Raw genomic sequence first — 26,039 nt, forward strand, 5'->3', positions numbered from 1 at the left:
CACCAACTAGTTCTTCTGGTCTCAGGATAATGTAGGTCTCTGGATCATGTGGCCCTTTCTGTCTCTTGGGTTCTTAGTTGTCGTGTGACCTTGGTGTTCTTCCTTTGCCTTTGCTCCAGGTGGGTTGAGACCAATTGATGTGTCTTAGATGGCCGCTTGTTGGCATTTAGGACCCCAGGCGCCACATTTCAAAGTGGGATGCAGAATGTTTTCATAATAGAATTATTTTGCCCATTGACTTAGAAGTCCCCTCAAACCATGTTCCCTAGACCCCAGCCCCTGCTCCGCTGACCTTTGAAGCTTTCATTTTATCCCGGAAACCTCTTTGCTTTTAGGCCAGTCCAATTAGGCTGACCTTCCTTGTATTGAGTGTTGTCTTTCCCTTCACCCAAAGCAGTTCTTATCTACAGATTGATCAATAAAAAGCCCTCTCCCTCCCTCCCTCCCTCCCCGCTTTGTAACCACAAAAGTATGTGTTCTTCTCTGTTTTTTCTATTTCTCAAGATCTTATAATAGTGGTCTTATACAATATTTGTCCTTTTGCAACTGACTCATTTCGCTCAGCATAATGCCTTCCAGATTCCTCCATGTTAGGAAATGTTTCAGAGATTCGTCACTGTTCTTTATCGATGCGTAGTATTCCATTGTGTGAATATACCACAATTTATTTACCCATTCATCCGTTGACGGACATCTTGGTTGCTTCCAGCTTTTTGCTATTGTAAACAGAGCTGCAATAAACATGGGTGTGCATATATCTGTTTGTGTGAAGGCTCTTGTATCTCTAGGGTATATTCCGAGGAGTGGGATTTCTGGTTTGTATGGTAGTTGTATTTCTAACTGTTTAAGATAACGCCAGATAGATTTCCAAAGTGATTGTACCATTTTACAATCCCACCAGCAGTGTATGAGTGTTCCAGTTTCTCCGCAGCCTCTCCAACATTTATTATTTTGTGTTTTTTGGATTAATGCCAGTCTAGTTGGTGTATATTATTCTTAGTATGTTAACTTTCTCATTATTTCTATTGTTTTTGTTCTGTTTCCATTGATCTAGCTTCCCTTCCCTTCCTTTCCCATCTTTGCTTTTGGGTAAATGTTGACTGTTTGGTCTCATATACTTGATTGCCTAAGGGACAACATTACTCATGGGTGCTATTGTTTACTTTATAAGCCAATCTATGGCTTGGCTGAAAAACCAGAAATAGCTTCAGTTCCAAGTTCAAAGGGTCTCTTAGGGCAATAGTCTTTGAGGGTTCCTTTAGTCTCTATTGGTCCAGTAAGTCTGTCCTTTTTTAAGAATTTGAATTTTGTTCCACATTTTTCTTCTGTTTTATCTGGGACCTTCTATTGTATCTCTGGTCAGAACAGTCAGTAGTGGTAGCTGGGCACCATCTAGTTCTTCTGGTTTCAGGTTAGAAGAGGCCATGGTTTGTGTGGGCTTTTAGTCTTGTGGACTAGATTCTTCTTTGAGCCTTTGGTATCTTTCATTCTCTTTTGTTCCATTCGAGTAGAGACCAATAATTATATCTTAGATGGCCTCTCTCAGGCTTTTAAGACCCAGACTCTCCTCATGTCTGATTTTTCTTTAATGAAGGCGTTTATAATTCTATATTAGACTGTCATAAGTAGAATCATTGATCAAAGTCCAGATTCTGAGTATTATTCAGAAGACTGCATTTCTATGATGTAATGTGGTCTTCAATTTTGTTTTGCCAGTGTTGTGACATTTGGGGCAAGAAAGTGAGTGGTTAAAGGTGAAGTAAGCTGAATGCTTGCTTTCAATTTGGTTTAGCCTGAGGCCACTGAGAAATACTACCTGATTTATATAATTCCTGTAAATATTGCCTTCAGTTCCGAGGCAGTGGCTGATGTAACAGCCTCTTTTTTGCCTTTCAGTGAGGTGCTGGCTGAGGAATCCATATTATGCCTCCAGAAAGCCCTGAATCACCTTCGGGAAATATGGGAATTAATTGGAATTCCAGAGGACCAGCGATTACAAAGAACGGAGGTTGTAAAGAAGCATATCAAAGTGAGTTATCTAAGTGAGATCTAGCAGTTCTGGTATCTTTGCAGTGGGATAGGGGTAAGGATGCTGGTGACTCATCTGAGGGAACATTTTGAAGTGACCTTTTGATTGCTAGGACTAGAACACAGCCAGTTGTTTGTGTTTTTTTTTTTAAGTCCATTCTTGAAATTATGGGGGCTTTGGGGTTGTTGGTTGGGCTTTGGTTTTTTCCTTGACCCCAGGCTTTTATGGGACTGTTCTCTCACTTGTTGTAGGATCTCCTGGATATGATGATTGCTGAAGAGGAAAGCCTGAAGGAAAGGCTCATCAAAAGCATCGCGATCTGTCAAAAAGAGCTGAATACCCTGTGCACCGAGTTACATGTTGAGCCAATTCAGGTACATCTGGCAGCTTATAAATCTCAGGGGAGCTTGTGTGGGTTAGGAAGGGGCTTGACTTGGAGCTAAGATCCAGGCAGAGGTGGATGGTCTCCTTCTGGGAGTGGTGCTGGACAGGAGGAGTGGGGAAGACTTGCCACCTAGTTCAGTAGTTCAGGCAAAGTAATTTTCACATATGTAAAGATTTGCCACTGTTGAGAGGTAAAGCAGCTAATAGGTGGTGTAATGCTTTGATCAAAAATAAGCTTCAAATACTATGCATCGATAAAGAACAGTGACGAATCTGTGAAACATTTCATAACATGGAGGAACCTGGAAGGCATTATGCTGAGCGAAATTAGTCAGAGGCAAAAGGACAAATATTGTATAAGACCACTATTATAAGATCTTGAGAAATAGTAAAAACTGGGAAGAACACATACTTTTGTGGTTATGAAGCGGGGAGGGAGGGAGGGAGAGGGTTTTTTATTGATCAATCAGTAGATAAGAACTGCTTTGGGTGAAGGGAAAGACAACACTCAATACATGGAAGGTCAGCTCAATTGGACTGGACCAAAAGCAAAGAAGTTTCCGGGATAAAATGAATGCTTCAGAGGTCAGTGGAGCAGGGGCGGGGGTCTGGGGAAAATGGTTTGAGGGGACTTCTAAGTCAATGGGCAAAATAATTCTATTATGAAAACATTCTGCATCCCACTTTGAAATGTGGCGTCTGGGGTCTTAAAGGCTAACAAGCGGCCATCTAAGATGCATCAATTGGTCTCAACCCACCTGGAGCAAACGAAAATGAAGAACACCAAGGTCACACGACAACTAGGAGCCCAAGAGACAGAAAGGGCCACATGAACCAGAGACCTGCATCACCCTGAGACCAGAAGAACTAGTTGGTGCCCGGCCACAACCGATGACTGCCCTGACAGGGAGCACAACAGAGAACTCCTGAGGGAACAGGAGATCAGTGGGATGCAGACCCCAAATTCTCATAAAAAGACCATACTTAATGGTCTGACTGAGACTAGAGGAATCCTGGCGGCCATGCTCCCCAGACCTTCTGTCGGCACAGAACAGGAACCATCCCCGAAGACAACTCATCAGACATGAAAGGGACTGGTCAGCAGGTGGGAGAGAGATGCTGATGAAGAGTGAGCTAATTAAATCAGGTGGACACTTGAGAGTGTGTTGGCAACTCTTGACTGGAGGGGGGATGGGAGGATAGAGAGAGTGGGAAGCTGGCAAAATTGTCACGAAAGGAGAGACCGAAAGGGCTGACTCAATAGGGGAAGAGCAGGTGGGAGTACGGAGTAAGATGTATGTAAACTTATATGTGACAGACTGATTGGATTTGTAAACGTTCACTTGAAGCTTAATAAAAGTTAATAAAAAAAAAATAAGCTTCATCTTGCTATCAATTTGTTTTGCTTTGTAGGGCATATTAATTTTTTTAAACTCTGAGGAAAAGCTAGGAACGGATGGTACTGCTTTGTTTTTTTTTCTCTGAAAGCAAATGAAAAGAGCTACCCAGGAAGCTAAAGTGACCAGTGATAAGAGGGAAGGTTACCCAAAAAGCCTGCCTTTGCAGGCCTTTTTATTACCCAGAAGCTGCAGCCAGATAGTGGCATACCGCTAAACCAGCCACAGTGACTACTTCAGGAGAAATGTCTCAAAAGCTGAAATTTCAGGAGAGCGTAGTCGAGTTCAGAGCATGCCGTGATTATTTGTGTATGTAGCTGAGAGTTTGCTATATTGTGGTCCAGGGATCCCAAAACAGCTCTGGTTAGAGCCAGTATAAGTAGTTATCAGGATCATAATATAATATCAGACAAATGCAGAGCTTGGAAAGGTAATTACAGTAGATGTGCATGCGGGGACAGCACACGGTGGCTGGGGTTGTTCAGTAAGGTTCTCAGGTCACTCTCTCTGATGTAGGAAGAACTGCCTGGGTATCTAGATGGAGACAGCCTATTAGGAAGACCACCATGAAAAAGATAATTCATACCTGGCAGGCAAGAGAGGTCAGGGAGACGGTGACATCAGTGGAGTGATCTGGACCTTACCAGAAATGACATAAATATAATTGATTTTGGATCCCAGGTTTCTCTTTCTCTAGTCTTTGTTTTTGTTTTTAACTTTCATTGTGCAATTGGATGAGAAGTTAGCTGTATAATGGTACATCTCCCTTAAATTACATGAAAGTTCTAGTTTACCAAGGTTGAATAAAAAAGTGTAAACTTCTGTACAACTGGCACTGTTTTTTTTTTTCTGTTTACCATGGTGGTACCTAAATTAATTAGTAGGATTAGTAGGATGAGCATTTAGCTATGAACTAGATATACCATCCTACAGCTAACTCAAAGCAAGCTTTGCAACCAGTTTTCACCTCTTGCAGAAGTATGCTGGTACCTAGTACCTTCCCTTGTCAGAGACTTTCGTTAGGGAACCCTCTTTGTGCCATGCTCTATTGGCCATTGACTGACTACGTTTAACTAAAAGTCTTCATTTTGGCCCTCTTCCATTGTCCTTCTCTTCTTTTGAAGAGGTTCACTTGGAGCATTATAGCAATGGTGCGTTGTCTTCTACAGGAAGAAGGAGAGACAACTATCTTGCAGCTAGAAAAGGATTTACGCACTCAGGTGGAATTGATGCGAAAACAGAAAAAGGAGAGAAAACAGGAACTGAAACTACTTCAGGAACAAGATCAAGAACTGTGTGAAATTCTTTGCATGCCCTCCTATACCATCGACAGCACCTCAGTTCCCAGCTTAGAAGAGCTGAACCAGTTCAGACAACACGTGGCGACTCTAAGGGAAACAAAGGTATATTGCCTGCATTCATACTTCCTAAAAGGCAGTTTGGCTTTTCTCTAGGAATCTTAGAATTATCTTGTCTTGTAGGCATCTAGACGTGAGGAGTTTGTCAACATAAAGCGACAGATCATATTGTGTATGGAAGAACTGGATCACACCCCCGACACAAGCTTTGAAAGAGATGTGGTGTGTGAAGATGAAGATGCCTTTTGTTTATCTTTGGAGAATATTGCAACACTACAAAAGTTACTACGGCAGGTAATGCCTTCTTAAATTGTGGTCTGAGATCTCCACAGAACACAGCAATTTGAAAAACTGACAATTGTTTCTTTCGTATTTTAAAGAAAAGTCAATATAGGTTTAGAAAACAAGGGAGGATAAAGATAGTAATACACGTGATTTCTACAAATTTACATGTAGCTCTAAGAGTACGAAATTTAAATTTGGATGAAAAATATTAGGCATTTGAATTAGCCTAGTGCTGAACTGAGAAAAAGAATTAATTCAAAACTTGAATCCTACTCTTAGGGCCTGAGACACTACCATAATGACATCTTTACAATTTATATTCAGAAGTCATGAAAACACAGTGTTTCACACTTGTAAAAGTATTTCCTTTCAACTAGGTGCCAGACCTTTTTTTTGTGGGAAGCCTGCTTTGTGGTGGAGTCCCTGCTGTGAGTAACCACTGGCTTTCTCTGTTGCAGCTGGAAATGCGAAAATCACAAAATGAAGCTGTGTGTGAGGGGCTGCGGGCTCAGATCCGAGAGCTGTGGGACAGGTTGCAAATACCTGCAGAAGAAAGAGAAGCAGTGGCCACGATTATGACTGGGTCAAAAGCCAAGGTCAAGAAAGCGGTGAGAAACTCAGTAGGCGCTGGGGCAGTAGTCTTCCAAGAGTGTTTCTGTATCAAGTCTGGGGTATTTACCAGCTTCTGCCTTGGGCGAATCTACTTTTAAGACAAGCATCAGAAAAGGATGCTCATCTTCTATCTTTTGTATACGTTCCTTAGTTTTCTGGCTCTTATATTGTTATCATAGAGAGTGTCGATTACCTCTGTGGCTTCGGATTGTAATTTTATGGGGAGAGAGCTAAGGGGAATGTGAAAGTGTAACAAGCACCTTTAACAGGCCTCTTCCTTTTAGTTGCAATTGGAAGTGGATCGGTTGGAAGAATTGAAGATACAAAACATGAAGAAAGTGATTGAGGCAATTCGAGTGGAACTGGCTCAGTACTGGGACCTGTGTTTTTACAGCCAGGAGCAGAGACAAGCTTTTGCCCCTTATTATGCTGGTTGGTACAGAATTGGTGGTCTTCATGTAGCCTGTTCACTTTTTTTGCAAGCTCAGACATTCACCAGGAAGTATCATCTCTCCTGAACAGATACAGCTCTCCGTTTAAGACATTCAGTGTAAACTGCCAATCCTGTAGAAATAAGCATATACAAATGCTGTTGGGAAATATGGGCTGTCTTGCTTTCTGAAGCAATATATCACTGTAGTCTGTAGCTGTAAAGCTCAAGTTTATCAGGTGCTTACCCTATGCCAGGTGCATTGTCAAACCTTTGCCAATATTACCTCCACTAAGGCACATAAAGGTTGAGCAACTCAACCCAGAAGCACACAGCAGATAACTAGCAAGGCCCACATGTGAACCCAGGAAGTCTGACCCCTAGAGGTCAACAGAGTTCTAGTCTGACCTAAATTGAATATGTAGAGGAGGGCGTCTTAGCTAAATTCAACAAATGTTTTTAGACATTTTTTGTGACCCAACCCTCTATTGGCTGGACAGGGTAGAAAGGAAGAATATGAAGGAAATCTAAGACAAGGTGTCTTGATTTTCTAGTGCTGCCGCAACAGAAATACCACAAGTAGGTGACTTTAACAAACAAATTTATTTTCTCACAGTTCAAACCAAAAAACCAAACCCATTGCCATCAAGTTGATTTTGACTCATAGTGACCCTACTGAACAGAGTAAAACTGCCCCATAGGGTTTCTAGGGACCAGCTGGTGGATTCAAACTGCCAACCTCTTGGTTAGCAGCGGAATTCTTAACTATTGGGCCACCAGGGCTCCAGTTTAGGGGGGATTGGAAGTCTGAATTCAAGGTACTGGCTCTAGGGGAAGTCTTTCTCTTTCTGTTGGCTCTGGAGGAAGGTCCTTATCTCTTCTGAGCTTCTGCTCCCGGGCAGTCTTCACGTGGCTTGCCATCTCTTTTCCCCCATCTCTATTCTGCTCCCTTGTTTAATCTATTTTATATCTCAAAAGAGATTGACTCAAGACACACCCAATCCTGCCTCATTAACATAAAAAAGACAACCCATTCCCAAATGAGATTATAACCATAAGCATAGAGAATAGGATTTAGAACACATTTTGGGGGACATGATTCAATCCATAATATTCCACCCTATAAAAGCCTGCCCAAATTCATGTCCTTGCTACGTGAAAAACACGTTGACCGCATCACATCATCCCAAAAGTCTTAAATCAACTCCAAGCCCAAGATCTGATCTTCTGAATCATCTAAATCTAATATGGGTAAGGTGAAATTTAGGCATATTCCATCCTGGGGCAAAATCCTCTTCATCTGAGAACTTGTGAAATCTAGACCACAAGTTATCTGTTTCCAAAGTACAACGATGGTGGAACAGGCACAAGATAGGTATTTCCATTACAAATTGGAGGGAAAGAAAGGATAACAGGCACGAAGCAAGTCCAAAACTCAGCAGAACAATTTACATTAGCTTTCTAGGCTTGAAAATAATCCTCTGTTCTTTGGAACCATCTGGGCAATGGCCTTGCCCTCCTGACTCTGGGTGTTGGCCCTGCTCTCTGAATTCTGGGTAGAAGCCTCTTGGCCCTGGGCTCCAGCCTCGCCTTGGCAACTCCATTCCTTTGGCGTTAGGTGGCCCCATTATTCTAGTCCATCTAAGTGGCAATTGCCCCCCTCAGCCCTCATAGGCCATAACACAAGGCAGGGGATGACACACGTTTTTGAGAATATTAATCATTTTCCTCTATACCCTAGTCCCTTGGTCCCTAGTCCCTCCAGGCTTAGTGTGTTCAGTTTTCTTTTTTCCATGATTTCAGTCATCAAAAGCATGCAGTAATATGTCATTTTGCTGTCAGTATACTAGAAGGCTGAGGAATTGGGGGTGCCCTCAGTCACGCTGACCCTGTGTTGGCACTTCCACAGGTTCTGTTCATTGTTCTGTCCCATCGTAGCATGTGTATTTAATAGAGAAATTTTATGATATTAGGGTATTTGCTGGTCTGTGGATTTGTGAAGTACTCCACATATAGCCCTTGCAAGTCTCGAGGGCCTAGGGTATATTATTTATGCTATGAGAAGGCAGGAAGAGGACGACTTATGATTTGTCCTTACAAGAATCTTAGCTAGTGTTTATCAAGCACTTGTTATGTACCAGAGAAGCCCTGGTGGTGCAGTGGTTCAAACTCACCAGCTGCTCTAAGGAAGAAAGATGTGGCAGTCTGCTTCCATAGAAATTTACAGCCTTGGAAACCCTATGGGGCAGCTCTGCTCTGTCCTTTAGGGTTGCTGAGTCAGAATCGACTCCATGGCAGTGGGTTTGGTTTGGATATGTACCATACATAATTCTGTGTGGTGTATGTTAATCATTTAATCTACACAATAATCTTATAAGGCAAGTACTACTATTAACTATTTATCCCCGTTTAACAGATGAGGAAATTGAGGTATAGAGAGGTTAAGTAATTTACCCAAAATTCCACTGCTAGTAAATGGCAGAACCAGGAGTTAAACCCAACATATATTATACTCTATGACTTTTTGAAGTAGCTTCAGTATTGGGACCACAACATGATAAATAAAGCAAACGGTGTGAGATGTGTAATGGTAGAAACAAATAAGATGTGATGGCTGGGGGACTTGAATTTTTATCCTATAGGGCACATGTTCTGGAAGCCCATGTTTAGAGTTGAGACCCCCTGAAATTATGAAAAATTGTGTATTTGTATGCAAGGGCACTTGTGTGCATTTTTCTGTAATACCAGATTTGTAACTACCAGTGAATTCCCAAAGAGGCATCACGTACTAGAAGAGGTGGAGAGCCACTTTCAGACTTATAAAAAAGTTGAAAAAATAATAGAGCTGGTGTATACTCTTCACCTAGCTTCCTCTATGGTTAACGTCTTGTATTACCATAGTAAAATGACTAAAACCAGAAAATGAATATTGATTAAAATATTCTTAACTAATCTACAGACCTTACTCAAATTTGGTAGCTTTGTTCCTAATGTCCTTTTTCTGGTCCAGGATTCAACCCGGCATTGCACATTGCATTTAGTTGTCATGTTTCCATAGTCTCTTTCAATCTGTGATATTTTCCTCAGCCTTTGTTTTTCTTTCATGACCTTGACACTTTTGAAGGGTACCGATCAGTTGTTTCTTAGAGTGTCCCTCAGTTTGGGTTTGTTTGATATTTTCTCATGATCAATTGAGGTTTTGCAATTTTTGAAAGATTACCATAGATCGCCACAAGATTACCGTCTCTGTGATGTGGTGCCCTTCCAGTGCTTCATAGGAAGGGGTACATGCTGTTGACCTGTCCTATTTCTAGTGATGATAACTTTGAGGTGGTGTCATCTAGATTTCTCCACTGTAGCTAACTATTTTTCCCCTTGTAATTAATAAGTTATCTTGTGGGAAGCTACTTTGAGATAATTAAGTGTGCTGATTTTCATCATACTTCGCACACTACTTTTCTTATCCATCCGTGGTTCATGCCTGCAAAAGTGATTTTTAGCGTTTGCCCAATGGTGATTTCTATTTCCCTCATATCTTCCCCACATAAGGGGAAGAGCTGTAAGGAAGAGCTGTCTCTTCTCTCCCTTATTTATTCACATCAGTATGGATCTATGGATATTTTATTCTGTGGGTTACAATCCAATAATATCACTTATTAAATTGTTATTGAAATTATTCTTCCAGCTTTGCCCTTGGGAACTCCTTCATGTTCACTCCTGTGCCCTTTCTGCATGTCCTCATCATTTCTCAGGCACATCCATACTTTCTGGAGCGATAAGATGTTCCAAGCTCAATTTGTATTTTCCCTGCCCCAGCCCTAGAATCAACTATTTTTCCAAGGAGTCTTCGTTCCTTTTCTTGAACAATGATATTTAAAAATCAAGATCTGGGTGCAAGGTGTCCTCATTGCCTCTGGTGTCACTGCTTCTAGGCTCTCAGCTGACAGAGCTAGGAAATAGATGTAGATATACTAACACCTGTACATACCAGTCTGTATTTATTTCTGTACCTGTCTGTCTTTGCATAATTCTTCATACCTCCTATTCCAATTCCATCCATCACCACAGAGTTCATTCTAGCCTTTCTCCTTTACTGATTTGTAACTTTTCTGATGGTGAGAAACCTGGCTCCTGTTATCTACAATATATATACTTATTCATGTATCATTTTTCTTATCAGGAAGAAAAATCATTGCGGGGGGCATTTGTAAATTAGGATACAAAACACTAGAGGGATTTTTCAAACCTACTGGGCCTATGTCTTACAGAGGACTACACAGAAAATCTGCTCCAGCTCCACGATGCTGAGATTGTACGGTTAAGAAACTACTACCAAGTTCACAAGGAACTCTTTGAAGGTGTTCAGAAGTGGGAAGAAAGCTGGAAGCTTTTCCTAGAGTTTGAGGTACTGGCCCAGTTTTTATTTTTATTTATTTTTCTATGGAGTAAAATGAAGTGTCAAGAAAGCTTGCCCTGTGTGGAATCAGAGTCCAGTTTCCTTTGCTCTTTATGAGGTCTCTAAACCTGACTTTATCACTAAGTCTTTATGAAATACACTAACCCATACGTATTTGTTAAGATTATTTTTTTATATGCGGGGGGGAAAAATTTAATGGCTTGCATAAATAAGCTAGAAGTTTCTTGCATAAAAGGAGTCCAGAGGTAGGCAGTCTCTGGAGTGCCCACATCCTACTCCACTGCCATAGAACAATAGCCATGGTAGGTAGGTATTGCAGTTCCACGCGATCAGCAGGGTCTTAGGCTTCTCCAGCACCGCCAGCATTGGACCTCATCTTCAGGTCCAAGATGGCCGCTAGAGCTCCCTCACTTCAGGCAGTGTGATGGCACTGCCCCTTCCGTTTAAAGACTTGTTACCGCAAATTGCAGGTTCGAGCTGCTTGCTGGAAAGCTAATACTGAGACAGGAGGAGGTAAGCAGTAAGAGGGCTTTATTGAATACCGGTATTCAAGAGACAGAGGAGGTTAAATTTCTCCCAAATTCTGTCTACCCTAAAGGGTTGATGGGAGGGTTTTATATGGGGAAGATCAGGGTTACCTAATGTTTTGAGCACGTGGTCTACAGATGGTTTTACACGTCACAAAACAGCTACAAAAAACTCTTTATTAAACTAAACAAATGCATGTCAGGCGTCTGGACTGTAATCAGTATATTTGTAACAGGCTGAAAAACTCACATAAGAATCTCTCGGCTAGTGGAACTGTTTTGCTAAGTCCACTGTGGCTGAGATAGGGAGAAAGAAAGAAAGTTGCAGATTAAAAATGCCAGACAGCCTTCCTGTCCATTTGCAGGCTGAAGGCCATTTCTCAAGAGAACCAAAAAAGAAGAGAGACCAAGGCCACAGGAGCTGAGATAGCTCCGCACCCGTTTGGAAGAGACCGGTGCAGCTGGTGCAGTAGGAAAATGTTTAGAGATTACTTAGACCATCATTATGGCGTTAGTTACGTCAAGCTCTCAATCACCTATTTTGAATAGGGGAAAACCTGTTGTAAGGTATTAGGGTGTTTGTTATGTTTAAGAGTGGAACAGGCTGCTCAGCTCTATTTTGAGCAGAGCCTGCACCGTTTTCCAAGGACTAGAGATTAATCACAGCTTATACAGCTATACTAAAACAAATGAGAAAATATATTCTCTCTAATAATAAAACACTAAAGGAAATGCATTTTCACTACTTCAGACTCTTCCCCGGACCTCTTCACAGCAACTCTGTTTACATGCCCCACCAGTTGCTGGGGAATCAGGGTGAATTGCTGCCCTGGATTCTGGGTTCTATTACGAAGGATGGAGAGAAGAGTTGGATGTGAAGGCAGTCAACTTTTGTTATTTTCTTAAAAAGTTGTCCGAGTATTGGAGCATATTTATATACTCTGAATTCCTTTTCTTCTGATGGAGACTTAATGTGAACAGGTTCTCAAAAAGCATTTTAGAGTTCTGGCCTGGGGCCAGGGTGAGGCAAGCGAGGCACCTAGGGCTCAAAATGAGGACTCCTTCATTCTCAGGTTCAGCCGCCGACCCTGTTAGAGCTTGAAGAGGAGGCCTTTAAAGAATCTTTAGTTCAACCCCTTCAAGTTTGCAGGTGGGGAAACTAGGACTCAAAAGTGGATGAGACTATGTGAAATCCTACAGCCATTTAAGAACAGTTATTCTTTACTTCTGGTTGAGAACAAATAGGAGGTATATCAATAAAGAGCCAAAGAAGCAACTTCTGCCAGGATTTAAGAAAAAATAAGAAATGAATTCCTGTTTCCTCTAGTTAGGGTCTTATAGGCAGTCACCAAGCAAGCAGTCTTTAACAGAAATAAAATTTCTTTACAGGTTTGTCCTCCAAATTATTAAGATTTATTCTAGATTTTTCTGATTGTCTACCTCATTTTTGAGTGTATATACCTAATTTATGCACTAATTATATGCTTCCTTGTGTTAGTGTTCTGAATACTGTGTACATTATAAAAGAACAACAACAAAAAAAAACAAAAGTTAAAAAGAATGAGACACTTAATACTTTACGTTTTGAAAAAGCTACTTGTCCATTTTGTGAGGGTTAATGTAGTAAAAGACAGATACCTATAAATTCCTTCTTGTTGTTGTTAGGTGGTGGTGTTGGGTCAATTTCAACTCGTAGCGATTCCATGTAACAGAATAGAACTGCTCCATAGGGTTTTCTAGACTGTAAGCCGCATTCAGTCCCAGTCTGCCAGAGGTGAATAGACAAATAGAGGTGCCACTAGCCCTGTCCCTCGGTGTATAGACCACCCACTTATTCCTCTGGATACCTTGAATCCGATAGGTGATGTGTAATCTTCAGACACCCACTCCAAGGAAGGGAGCTGATGATGTCAGTTAAATATTAAAGCCTGCCTTACGTTTTTAGGTTCAAAAGGAAACGGTAGTTTTCCTGGCCCCCAGTGATGAGTCTTTTTGATAAATGAAGTAAAGCATTATTTTTCTTCCCTGGAGCGTACACACCCATTCTCCTGCCTTAGAATATGAATTTTTCATTACCGAGAGCGGGAGGGAATGTCAAGCTTTCTTCAGGTCTCCTTAATCACCTGTATCATTTTATAAGAGCAAGGAATCTTAACAGAAGTAATTGATCTGCCTAATCTTAGGTTTTAGTCTAATAAAATGTGTTTTGCACAGAGAAAGGCTTCAGATCCAAGCCGATTTACAAACCGTGGAGGAAATCTTCTAAAAGAGGAAAAGCAACGTGCCAAACTCCAGAAAACACTCCCTAAGGTAGTATTGTTGCTAAGAGGTTTTGTTATTTGGCTACAAGGTATCTCGCTTTTTGTATACCCTTTACTTTTGATTGTGTTGCTGTAAAACTGTCTTCTCTGCCAAAGATTAGACAGGGATTATAACTATGTACTGGACCTTCCTAGTGTAGGCAAAACTGAATGCAAAGGCAACCTTCAGAGAAAGGGCTGTGGACTTCCTTACTATTCTGTATTTTAATAATAATAACAGTGTTTACTGAGCTAAGTGCTGCTGTTTTAGAGCACTTTCCATTTGTTAGTAATTCATTCTCACAACATTCCTATGAAGTTATTTCCATTTTTGTAGATGAGGAAACTGAGGCACCAAGAAATTAAGTAACTTTGTGCAACTTTTCACAGCCAGTAGGAAGTAGGTACCCTGATAGTCTGATCCAGTAGTCCGTGTTCTTAATGTACACTGCCTGTTTTAACGTTACTGATCTTCACTGGTGCTGCCTCAAACTTTAGGCACCGGAACCTTAGTGGCCAGACTGAGTTCTCGCCCTTTTCCACCTTCATGTGTGTTGTGAATGAACCATCCTCAGGCTTTAATTTCTGGCCACTCTACCTTATATGCATGCAGGTCCAACTAGCTGAAGCTAGGCTACTGATGCTCTGGGGAGGAGTAATTCTCTAGGAGAATTATTTCATTCAGGGTTCACACCAAAGATCTGACGTAATTAACATGTCCTTCTTTCTGGTCTCAGCTGGAAGAGGAGTTGAAGGCACGGATTGAAACGTGGGAACAGGAGCATTCAAAGGCGTTTGTGGTGAATGGGCAGAAATTCATGGAGTATGTGATGGAACAATGGGAGATGCATCGGTTGGAGAAGGAGAAAGCCAAGCAGGAAAGAGTATGTATGAACACAAACTGGGAAAAGGGGAGGACAGTAATTTGAGCAGCCTAGAGCCTCTAACAGGGATGAGGGTTTATTAAAAAGCAAGTAACCCATGGCAGCTCCTTTTAGCGCCGAGTAGAAAGACTTGGTACTAGATTTCTGGCCATGGCTTCTTATCCCACCCCAGACCTGCTCTCTTTCTGGAATTTATCACTGTGCATCTGACTTTCACACAGCAACTAAAGAACAAGAAGCAGACAGAGACAGAGATGCTCTATGGCAGCGCTCCCCGGACGCCCAGTAAGCGTCGAGGACTGGCTCCCAGCACACCAGGCAAAGTTCGGAAGGTAAATACGCGGCTTTGTGAACCACCATTTACGAGGGAATGTTGAGGCTAGGGTTCTCGGTCATCTCTGCCTTCTAGGACAGAAGAGATGGGAAAGGGTTTTTCTGACCTTTCAGGTTGAGTCCATTTGATGGAAGACTGGAGCTGATTCGACGGAATGGTTTGATAGCAACAGCTGAGGAGTGGCCACCTTTGATGTGTACTAGTTGTTAAATCCCTGTCTTAAACTCAGTGGAGTGAATAGTTGCCAACAGTGTGCGAGGATGAAAACGCTCAGTGGCCTATCATTTTGTAATTCCAACAAGTGACTGTGTGCTCACATGTGAAAGAAGACTTTCATGCTTAGTAAATGGCTTGGACTTCTTGTCCCTTGGAAGAAATCCATCCATGACTTGAAGTCACACAGATATTTTCCTATATTTCCTATTTTGTCTCCTGTATTGAATAGTTATGCTTTTCCCGTGGTTTCTACTGCATCTAGAATTATTTGGGGTTTTCTTTCTTTATTATTATTTGAGAAATATTTTTGCAGCTGTCATGAGTAAAACTGATATATGATAAACTTCAGATATTTAAAGTGTACACTTTGGTAAGTTTTTTTTTTAAATTGTGCTTTAGATGAAGGCTTACTGAACAAACTAGCTTCTCATTAAACACTTAGTACAGATATTGTTTTGTGACTTTGATTACCAACACCTTCACATGTCAATACTCTCCCTTCCCAACCTTGGGTTCCCTATTACCAGCTTTCTTGTCCCCTCCTGCCTTCTAGTCCTTGCCTATGGCCTGCCCATTTAGTCTTGTTTTGTTTTATGGGACTGTCTAATCTTTGGCTGAAGGGTAAACTTGAGGAGTGACTTCATTACTGAGCTAAAAGAGTGTCCGGGGGCCATACTCTCAGGGGTTTCTCCAGTCTCTGTCAGGCCAGTAAGTCTGGTCTTTTTTTGTGAGTTAGGATTTTGTTATGCATTTTTCTCCAGGCTCTGTCCAGGACCCCCTATTGTGATCCCTGTCAGAGCAGTTGGTGGTGGTAGCCGGGCACCATCTAGTTGTACTGGACTCAGTCTGGTGGAGGCTGTGGTAGTTGTGGTCTGTTAGTCCTTTGGACTAATCTTTCCCTTGTATCTTTAGTTCTCTTCATTCTCCCTTCCTCACAAGGGGGTGAGATCAGTGGAATAGTTTAGATGGCTACTCACAAGCTTTGAAGACCCCAGACACTACTCACCAAAGAGAATGTAGAACATATTCTTTATAAACTGTTACGGGAATTGAGCTAGATGTTCCTTGAGATCATGGTCCCCACAGCCCTCAGCCGAGTAATTCGGTCCCTCAGGGAGTCTGGATGTATAAATAGAGCTTATATGACCTTGCCTTGTATAAGTTTTGCTAGCTTCCCCAGTATTGTGTGCTATCTTACCCTTCACCAAAGCTACCACTTGTCTATTGTCTGTTTAGTGTTTTTCCATCCCCACCCATCTGCTCCCTTGAAACCATCAAAGATTGATTCTTTTTGTGTGTAAACCTTTTCATGAGTTTTTATGGTAGTGGTCTCATGCAATATTTGTCCTTTTGAGATTGACTTATTTCACTCACCATAATGCCTTCCAGATTCATCCATGTTGTGAAATGCTTAGCAGATTAATCATTGTTCTTTATCGTCGCATAGTATTCCATTGTGTGTATGTACCATAGTTTGTTTATCCATTCATCTGTTGATGGGTACCTAGGTTGTTTGTTTTTTTTACTATTGTGAACAATGCTGCAATGAACATGGGTTTGCATATGTCTATTCGTGTGACGGCTCTTATTTCTCTAGGATATACTCCTAAGAGTGGGATTGCTGGTATTTCTATTTCTAGCTTTCTAAGTAAGCTCCATACCATTTTCTAAAATGGTTGCACTCTCACCAGTAGTGCATAAGAGTTCCAATCCCCCACAGCCTCTCCAACATTTATTTTCTGTTTTTTTGATTTGTGCCGGTAATGTTGGGGTGAGATGATATCTCATCGTGGTTTCCATTTGCATTCCTCTAATGGCTAGTGATCATGAACATTTCCTCATGCGTCTGTTAGCCACTTGAATGTCTTTGGTGAAGTGTCTGTTCATTTCCTTTGCCCGTTTTTTAATTGGATTATTTGACTTTTTGTTGTACAGGTGTTGGATTTTCCTGTAGATTTTAGAGATTAGACCTTTGTCTGAATTGTCATAGTCAAAAATTTTTTCCAGTCTGTAGGTTCTCTTTTTACTCTTTTGGCAAAGTCTTTTGAGGAGCGTTTAAGTGTTTAAAATTTTTAGATCCCAGTTATCTAGCTTATCTTCTAGAGTTTGTGTGTTGTTAGTTATAGTTTGTATCCTGTTAATGCCGTGTGTTAGGGCCTCTAGCATTGATCCTATTTTTTCTTCAATGATCTTTATAATTTTTGGTTTTATATTTAGGTCTTTGATTTATTTTGAATTAGTTTTTGTGTATGATGTGAGGCATGGGTTCTGTTTCATTTTTTTTGCAGATAGACATCCAGTTTTGGCAGCACCATTTGTTAAAAAGGCTGACTTTTCCCGTTTTGATGGACTTTGGGCCCTTGTCGTAGATCAGGTGACCATAGGTGAATGGATTTACATCTGGGTTCTCAATCCTGTTCCACTGGTCAATGTATCTGTTGTTGTACCAGTACCAGGCTGTTTTGACTGCTGTAGCTGTGTAGTAGGTTCTGAGATCAGGTAGTGTGGGTCCTCCTGCTTTATTCTTCTTCTTCAATAGTGCTTTACTTATCTGGGACCTCTTCCCTTTCAGTATAAAGTTAATGTTTAGTTTTTCCATCTCTTTTAAAGAGCCTCATTGGTATTTGAATAGGGATTGCATTGTATTTGTGGATTGCTTTGGGTAGAACGATCATTTTCACAATGTTGAGTATACGTATCCATGAGATGGTGTGTTTTTCCATTTATCTAGGTGTCTTTTGGTTTCTTGCAGTTGTTTTTATAGTTTTTTTTGTATAGATCTTTTACATCCCTGGTTAGATTTATTCCCAAGTGTATTATTTTTTTTAGGGCTATTGTAAATGGTATTGTTTTCCTGATTTCCTTTTTGTGATTTTCTTTATTGGTGTATAGGAATCAACTGATTTTTGCATGTTTATCTTGTATTGTGCTACTCTGCTGAATCTTTCTATTAGTTACAGTAGTTTTCTCATGGAGTTTTTTGGGTTTTCTATATATAGTATCATATCACCCACAGAGAGGGACAGTTTGCTTCTTCCTTACCAATTTGGATGCCCTTTATTTCTTTTTCTTGCCTCATTGCTCTAGCTAGGACTTCTAGCACAGTGTTAAACAGGAGTGGTGATAAAGGGCATCCTTGCCTTGGTCCTGTTCTCAAGGGGAATGTTTTCAGCCTCTCTTCATTAAGAATGATGTTCGCTCTTGGTTTTGTATAGATGTCCTTTATTATGTTGAGGAATTTCCCTCCTATACCTATTTTATTGAGAGTTTCTCATCAGGAATAGGTGTTGGACTTGTCAAATCCCTTTTCTGCGTCGATTGAGATGATCATGTGATTCTTTTATGTGGTGGATTACGTTGATTGATTTTCTAATGTTGAACCATCCTTGCATACCTGGTATGAATCCTACTTGGCTATAGTGTATTATTTTTTTGATGTGATGCTGAATTCTATGGGCTAGAATTTTGTTGAGAATTGGTGCATCTCCATGAGATACTGGTCTGTAATTTTCTTTTGTTGTAAGGTCTTTGCCTAGTTTTAGTATCAGGGTTACACTAGATTCACAGAATGAATTCGGAAGTATACCTTCCTTTTCTGTGTTCTGAAATAGTTTCAGTAGTACTGGTGTAAGCTTTTCTCTGAGTGTTTGGTAGAATTCTCCAATGAAGCCATCTGGGCCAGGGTTGTTTTTTTTGTTGGGAGTTTTTTTCATTACCTTTTCAGTCTCTTCTCTTGTTATGGGTCTGTTTAGATTTTCAACATCATTTTGTGTTAGTTTGGGTAGGTAATGTGTTTCTAGAAATTTGTCTATTTCCTCTAGGTTATCATCTGTTTTATTTCAGTTGGATCTGTTGCATTGTCCACCATTTCATTTCTTATTTAGGTTATTTGCATCCTCTCCTGTTTTTCTTTTGTCATTTTGGCCAGTGGTTTGTTGATTTCGTTGATCCTTTCAAAGAACCAACTTTTGGTTTTGTTGATTCTTTCTATAGTTTTTCTAATCTCTATTTCATTTCTTTCTGCTCTGATCTTTATTATTTCCTTTCTTCTAGTGGCCGTGGGCTGCTTTTGCTGTTCTCTTTCTATTCATTCAGGTTGTATAGCTGATGTTTTGATTATGTCCCATCTTTTTTGATGTCTCTATTGCTATAAATTGACCTCTGCACACTGCCTTTGCTGTGTCCCAAAGTTTTTTGTATGATGTGTTTTCATTCTCATTTGATTCTAGGAATTTTTTGATTACATCTTTATTTTCTTCTACTACCCAGTGGTTTTTCAGCAGGGTTTATTCAGTTTCCATGTAATTGATTTTTTTCCATGCTTTTCCTCTTGTTAATTTCTACTTTGATGGCCATTGTGATCAGAGAAGATAGTTTGTATTATCTCAGTGTTTTGGATTTTGTTGAGGGTTGCTTTGTGGCCTACACTGGAGAACATTCCATGTGCATTGAAAAGGATGTGTACTTCGCAGCTGTTGGGTGGAGTGTTCTGTATATAAGGTCACATTGACTGATTGTGGCCTTTAGATCTTATGTATCTTTGTTGAGATTCTTTCTAGATGTGCTGTCCTTTACAAACAGTGGTGTGTTGAAGTCTCCTACTATTATTGTGGAACAGCCAATTTCTCTTTTCACTGCTGTTAGAGTTTATTTATTTTGGAGGCCTGTCATTGGTTGCGTAGGTATTTATTATGGTTATGTTTTCATGATAGATCATCCCTTTAATCATTATATAATGCCCTCTGTCATGGATTGAATTATGTCCCCCAAAAAATGTGTGTATCAACTTAGTTAGGCCATGATTCCCAGTATTGTGTGGTTGTCCTCCATTTTGTGATTGTAATTTTATGTTGAGAGGATTATGGTGAGATTATAATACCACCCTTACTCAGGTCACCTCCCTGATCCAAGGTAAAGGGAGTTTCCCTGGGGTGTGGCCTGCACCACCTTTTATCTCTCAAGAGATAAAAGGAAAGGGAAGCAAGCAGAGACTTGGGGACCTCATACCACCAAGAAAGCAGCATCAGGAGCAGAGCGTGTCCTTTGGACCTGGGGTCCCTGCACCTGAGAAGCTCCTCGACCATGGGAAGATTGAGGACAAGGACCTTCTTCCAGAGCCAACAGAGAGAGAAAGCCTCCCCTGGAGCTGATGCCTTGAATTTGGACTTTTAGCCTACTTTACCGTGAGAAAATAAACTTCTTTTTGTTAAAGCCATCCACTTGTAGTATTTCTGTTACACCAACACTAGATGACTAAGACACTTTCTTTGTCTTTGATGGTGAATTTTATTTTAAAGTCTATTTTTTCTGAGATTAGTATTGCCACTCCTACTCTTCTGGTAGCTGTTTGCTTAATAGATTTTTTTTCCATCCTTTGATTTTTAATAGATTTACATCTTTGTTTCTAAATTGTGTCTCTTGTAGACAACATATTGATGGATCCTGTTTTATGCAGTCTGTCACTCTCTGTCTTTATGGGTGCATTTAGGCCATTTACATTTGGTGTAATTATTGATAAAACCCACTGAAATTGATAGGTGTGAGCTTATTGCTGTCATTTCTTAGTGCTTTTTTTGTGGTGCTGACGTTTTCTCTGTTGCTCCTGTGCTGAACATTTTGTTTGTGATTTCTTTTTTTAAAATAGATTTTGTGTTTACTGAGACTGTTTTTCTCCTTTATTTTGATGAATAGGTTTATTAACTTTATTTGTGGTTACCTTGAAATTTACCCTTATCTTCTTAAATTTGAACCAGTCGTTTATTACTTGGTATCACCTTGCCTTCCTCTCCATTAAAAAGTTCTGTACCTATACCGTTTATTCCCTTTTTTATTGTTCTGATGTTTTGTAAATGTTTTAGTTTTGATTAATCCTTGAGAGTTTATTTCCTAGGTTGGTGTCTGTAATCCTTGAGAGTTCATTTCCTAGGTTGGTGTCTGGCTGGTGCAGTCTTGCGTCCTAAATTCAGGCTGTCATTTCTGTGTTGTTTGTTCTCAAATCGAAGGACTCCCTTTAATAATTCTTGCAAGTTTGGTTTGGTTTTTACATATTCCCTTAACTTCTGTTTATCTGGAAATGTCCTCATTTCAGCATCATATTTGAACAAGAGTTTTGCGGGATATATTTTTCTTGATTGGTGTCTTAGTCATCTAGTGCTGCCCATAATAGTGATACCACAAGTAGATGGCTTTAACAAAGAGAAATTTATTTCGTCACAGTAAAGTAGGCTAAAAGTCCAAATTCAAGGCATCAGCTCCAGGGGAGGCTTTCTCTCTCTGTTGGCTCTGGAAGAAGGTCCTTGTCCTCAATCTTCCCATGGTCGAAGAGCTTCTCAGGTGCAGGGACCCCAGGTCCAAAGGACACGCTCTGCTCCTGGTGCTGCTTTCTTGGTGGTATGAGGTCCCCAAGTCTCTGCTTGCTTCCCTTTCCTTTTATCTCTAGAGAGATAAAAGGTGGTGCAGGCCACACCCCAGGGAAACTCCCTTTACCTTGGATCAGGGAGGTGACCTGAGTAAGGGTGGTATTATAATCTCACCATAATCCTCTCAACATAAAATTACAATCACAAAATGGAGGACAACCACACAATACTGGGAATCATGGCCTAAGCAAGCTTACACATATTTTTAGGGGGACACAATTCAATCCATGACAGTTGGCAATTTTTTTCTTTCAAGGTTTTATATATATATATGTCATCCCATTTCCCTCTTGCCTGCATGGTTTCTCCCAAGTAATCAGAGTTTAGTCTTATAGTTTCCCATCTGTATGTGACTTTTTGTTTTTCTCGAGTTGCTTTCAGGATTCTTTGTCTTTGGTATTAGCAAGTGTGATTATGATGTGCCTTGGTGATTTTCTTTAGGGGTCTATCCTTTTGGGATTCATTGAACTTCTTGGATGGTCAGCTTTTCATCTTTCATGATATTAGGGAAATTTTTTGTCAGCAATTTTTCCATTTTGTTTTCTATTTTCTCTGCCTGCTCTGGAACTGCGATCATTCACAGAGTTTGGCTTTTGATTGTATCCCACCCACATCATTCTCAGGGATTATTTTTCTTCATTCTTTTCTGATTTTTCCTCAAAGTGGTATCCAAGTTTTAGTCTTCAATTTCTGTGATCCTGTCTTCCATTGTTTCAGACCTGCTTCTCAGACCTTCTGTGACACTATTTCCTAAATCTCATTGTTTATCTTTTGGATTTCTAATTGCTGTTTTTGTATGATTTCTAGGTGTGAATTTATTTTGACATGTTGTTTCTGTATATAATTTTCCTGAATTATTCCGTTGTTTTGTCTGTCTTTTCCATGATTTTGTCTGCCTCTTCCATGGTTTTGTTTATCTTTTCCTTATTTTCTTCTGCTTTTTCCTTCAACTCTTGGATAGCTCTGAATATTAGATATTTGAATTCCCTATCAGGTAGTTTCAGTGCCTTTTTTTCTACTGGAAAGTCATCTGGTGTTTTATTTTGAATGCCTACTGGAACCACCCTGTCATGTTTTTTATATGTTTTGATATTGTCTGCTGTCTTTGGGACATTCAGTAGTTATTTTCTTCATTTATTGATTGTAGATTTGTTTGTTTTCATCCTGCTTTTTTGTTTTATTTGGTTATATCTGAGGAGGTGGGCTGTGTGTTCTTTGTTGTTTGCTTGTCTGTGGGCATGATACTTCTCACCACCTTGTCCAATGGGCAGGACCAGTCACTCAGCTATGGTGCAGCGGGGCAGGTCCAGTGGGTGCTCTGTCTCCTGCTGGGAGCTCCATGAAGCTGCTTTCCTGCACTCCTTGTCCACTGATCTCTGACAGGAGTCCAAGATGGCAAATTCATGGCGTATTAGCTGGTAGGAGACCTCTACTTCGTATCTCTCCTTGTTCTCTGTTCTCTCAGTTTCTTATTCCATTCAGTGCCTGGTTGAGTTCTTTATCTCTTCATTTGATTCTTAGGGTTTCAGGATTGAGGTTTATCTCTGTTTTACTTAGTTTTTCAAGTCTTTGCTGTGGAGGGATGGGGTGGTGTTCTGTCTATAGTGCCATGTTGTCTCCACTACTCCACTTTGATAAGTTTTGATGTATGTGTATACCATTAAACCATCACCACAATCAAGATAATGGACATACCCATCACTTCAGAGTTCATCATACCACTTTGTATTCCCTTCTCCACCTGCACCCCAGCCCCTTGGAACCATGGATTGGTTCTCTGTCACTATAGATTAGTTTGGATTTTCTAAAATTTTATAGAAATGGAATCATGCAGTATGTATTCTATTTTGGCTGGTTTTCATTCAACAGAGTTTTTTTTTTTGAGATTCGTCTATGTTGAGTGTATTAATGGGTCACTCTTTTTTATTGTTGAGCAGTGTTCCGTCATATAAACGTACCACACAATTTGTTTATGTATTCGCCTGTTGGTGACCATTTGGCTGTCTCCATTTTTTGACTATTGCAGATAAAGCTGTTATAAACGTTTGTGTGCAAGTCTTTGTATAGACATATGCTTTCACTGCTCTTGGTTAAAAACTTGAGAATGGAATAACTGGGTCATATGAGTGGTGTGTGTTGAACTTTTGAGATATAAAGTGGTTGTACTATTTTACAGTTCCATCAACTGGGTGGGTATAAATTGGCTTTGAAAGTTTTCACAGGTTTCCTTAGAGCTATGCAGTATTAGACACAGCAGGCTCTTCACTATGAAACCCGTTTTTCCCGGACTGCTTTCCATACTCGTTTCTCTGTAGACAGGCAGCTAGAAATGCTGAGGATGTTGTCTCATCAGTAATCTGTTCTTCCTAGCTGAACACTACCACCATATCCAACGCTACAGCCAATAGCAGCATTCGACCTGTCTTAGGGGGAACAGTCTACCGCTCCCCTGTGTCTCGACTTCCACCTTCTGGCAGCAAGGTTAGTATGCTTTGTGTATAAACATCCCCAAACATTGCTTGTCCTAAATTTACCAGAAGGCCCACATACTTATTTCAATTTCTGAGATGCATGGATTCAGTTATTGAGATGGTAAGAATTGACAGATGTAAGCTAATCATTAGATAATGGTTCAAAAACTAAGTAAAAGAAAGAGAAAGAGAATGGTCAGCATGGGCCCCACTGGCACATGGGAAAGGGCTGTCCTGTGACTGGAAAATGAATATTGGGTGGTGGTCCATATGCTTAAGTCAAAGCCCAGTCTTCAGTTGGTGTTGAGCTGGTTCCCTGCACATGGGCTCCAGCCCAGTGACACTGGATCACTAGATGCAGTCAGGTACTCATAAGATGGGAGGTGGGGGAGTTTGTGCTAAAATGTGTTGTTTCAAATATTTGGCAGACTAAGTTTAAGATAGGTGTTCTAAAAATCATTAAAAATTCATATTTTTTTTAAGCCAAAAATACAGGATTACAGAGACATGAATAATAAGATGGCATTAGCCTTTGACCATTTGAGGATATTTTTTAATGTAGTCATTATAAGGATAATACATTGATGTCTTTTCTTTCTCTGCAGCCAGTTGTCACTGCCACCTGTTCGGGGAAGAAAACACCCCGTGCCGGAAGGTATGGAGCCAACAAGGAGAACGTGGAGCTCAATGGCAGCTTCCTGAGCGGTGGGTACCCCGACTCGACCCCCCTCCAGCGCAACTTCAGCATTAATTCTGTTGCCAGCACCTATTCTGAGTTTGCGGTAATTCACCTTTTCTAAATATCTACCAGTCTCTGGGGAGCACACAGTTGGGGCAGGGTGGATATCTTCCCAAGGGCACCTAGGCAATGAGTTAGGACAATCACCTTGGAGGCTGAGAATCCCTTTCCTGCCTTGACCATGGCGGGGGTGGGGGTGGGCTAAGGGGTCTGAGTAGGAAGGAAGTTGCAGCAACAACTAGACATTTAACCTGGATCCTTCTGCTTAAGATATACCATTCCCTGGCTGCAGGAGGTGACTCCCCTAATCACTACCCTGGTGCTCTCTTGGTGGAGTTCTTGGTAATCGTCTTAATTCTTTGTTCTTAGAAGGATCCATCCCTCTCTGACAGCTCCACTGTTGGGCTTCAGGTCTGTATGGCAACCCTGCATGTCCCATGTCCCTTTTCCAAACTGATCTGTCACCTGCTGGCTTCATTCCCATCTGGACAAAGGGCTACACTAACCAATAATCTCAACTGTACTATCATACAACCTTTTTTACAAAGGTAGCAGGAATTCCTTTACAGACTTCAAAAATAACACTGGCCTAAGTTCCCAGCAAACCGATCGACCTGCTGATTAACAAGAAAATGTGTTCAGACTTGAATTGGATTCTCAGCCACGCTAAAGTCAGGCAAAGTTTTTTTTATCATGTTTCACAACAGAAAACCTCCACACTCCCCAACTGTGACATCAAAGGCCTGTAATGTGCTGGAAATGATGATGTGGGGAGGGGAGCCCCAGCTGTGTGCTGCCTATCATGAGGTTCTTGGCCTGTGTGCTGATTATTTCCTGGAGTATATTCCTTACTAACTGCTCAGGGCTGAATTGCTAAACTTTCTGTCTCATCTAAACTAACCTAATGCTCATTTCCTTGCCTTCCCTATTTCTACCACACTGAGCTGCCAAAGCATATACAAGGCACTGGAAGAAAGTCATTTTTCCAGAATGCTCTTCAGCTCCCAGTATCTTTCTTTACTTAACAATCTGTGTTCTCTCTTCCCTATCTACCTATTGAGCGAGACTGCCATCAGTGGAATGATGCATTAAAGTCTAGTGTGCCATCTCTCTTGTTGCTGCAGTGACAAGGGAGAATGGGACAGTTGCCTGAGACCTTTGCCTACTTCTGAGCATTGAAGCTACTAGCCTCATATTCTGGCACTTTTTCCAAATTGCATGGCTGGTGGTTCTACCT

General features: G+C 40.8%; 1 protein-coding gene across 4 annotated transcripts in view; it reads left to right on the forward strand.

Moving 5' to 3' along the window:
- The window catches only part of PRC1 (protein regulator of cytokinesis 1), a 37,235-nt gene that overhangs the window by 9,319 nt on the left and 1,877 nt on the right, over positions 1 to 26,039 (forward strand). Inside the window, exons 2-14 of one of the 4 annotated variants that reach the window (XM_010593817.3) lie at positions 1,897 to 2,029; positions 2,281 to 2,403; positions 4,980 to 5,213; positions 5,292 to 5,462; positions 5,912 to 6,061; positions 6,350 to 6,497; positions 10,764 to 10,900; positions 13,654 to 13,749; positions 14,477 to 14,623; positions 14,845 to 14,955; positions 23,963 to 24,073; positions 24,669 to 24,845; positions 25,172 to 25,213. In XM_010593817.3, coding sequence (XP_010592119.1) covers positions 1,897 to 2,029; positions 2,281 to 2,403; positions 4,980 to 5,213; positions 5,292 to 5,462; positions 5,912 to 6,061; positions 6,350 to 6,497; positions 10,764 to 10,900; positions 13,654 to 13,749; positions 14,477 to 14,623; positions 14,845 to 14,955; positions 23,963 to 24,073; positions 24,669 to 24,845; positions 25,172 to 25,213 — 1,780 coding nt within the window. The remainder of the gene's footprint in view (positions 1 to 1,896; positions 2,030 to 2,280; positions 2,404 to 4,979; positions 5,214 to 5,291; positions 5,463 to 5,911; positions 6,062 to 6,349; positions 6,498 to 10,763; positions 10,901 to 13,653; positions 13,750 to 14,476; positions 14,624 to 14,844; positions 14,956 to 23,962; positions 24,074 to 24,668; positions 24,846 to 25,171; positions 25,214 to 26,039) is intronic. The other 3 variants (XM_010593822.3, XM_010593819.3, XM_010593821.3) reach the window with 3 other exon arrangements.

This window comes from Loxodonta africana, chromosome 13, assembly GCF_030014295.1.
Source record: "Loxodonta africana isolate mLoxAfr1 chromosome 13, mLoxAfr1.hap2, whole genome shotgun sequence".
Lineage (NCBI taxonomy): Eukaryota > Metazoa > Chordata > Mammalia > Proboscidea > Elephantidae > Loxodonta > Loxodonta africana.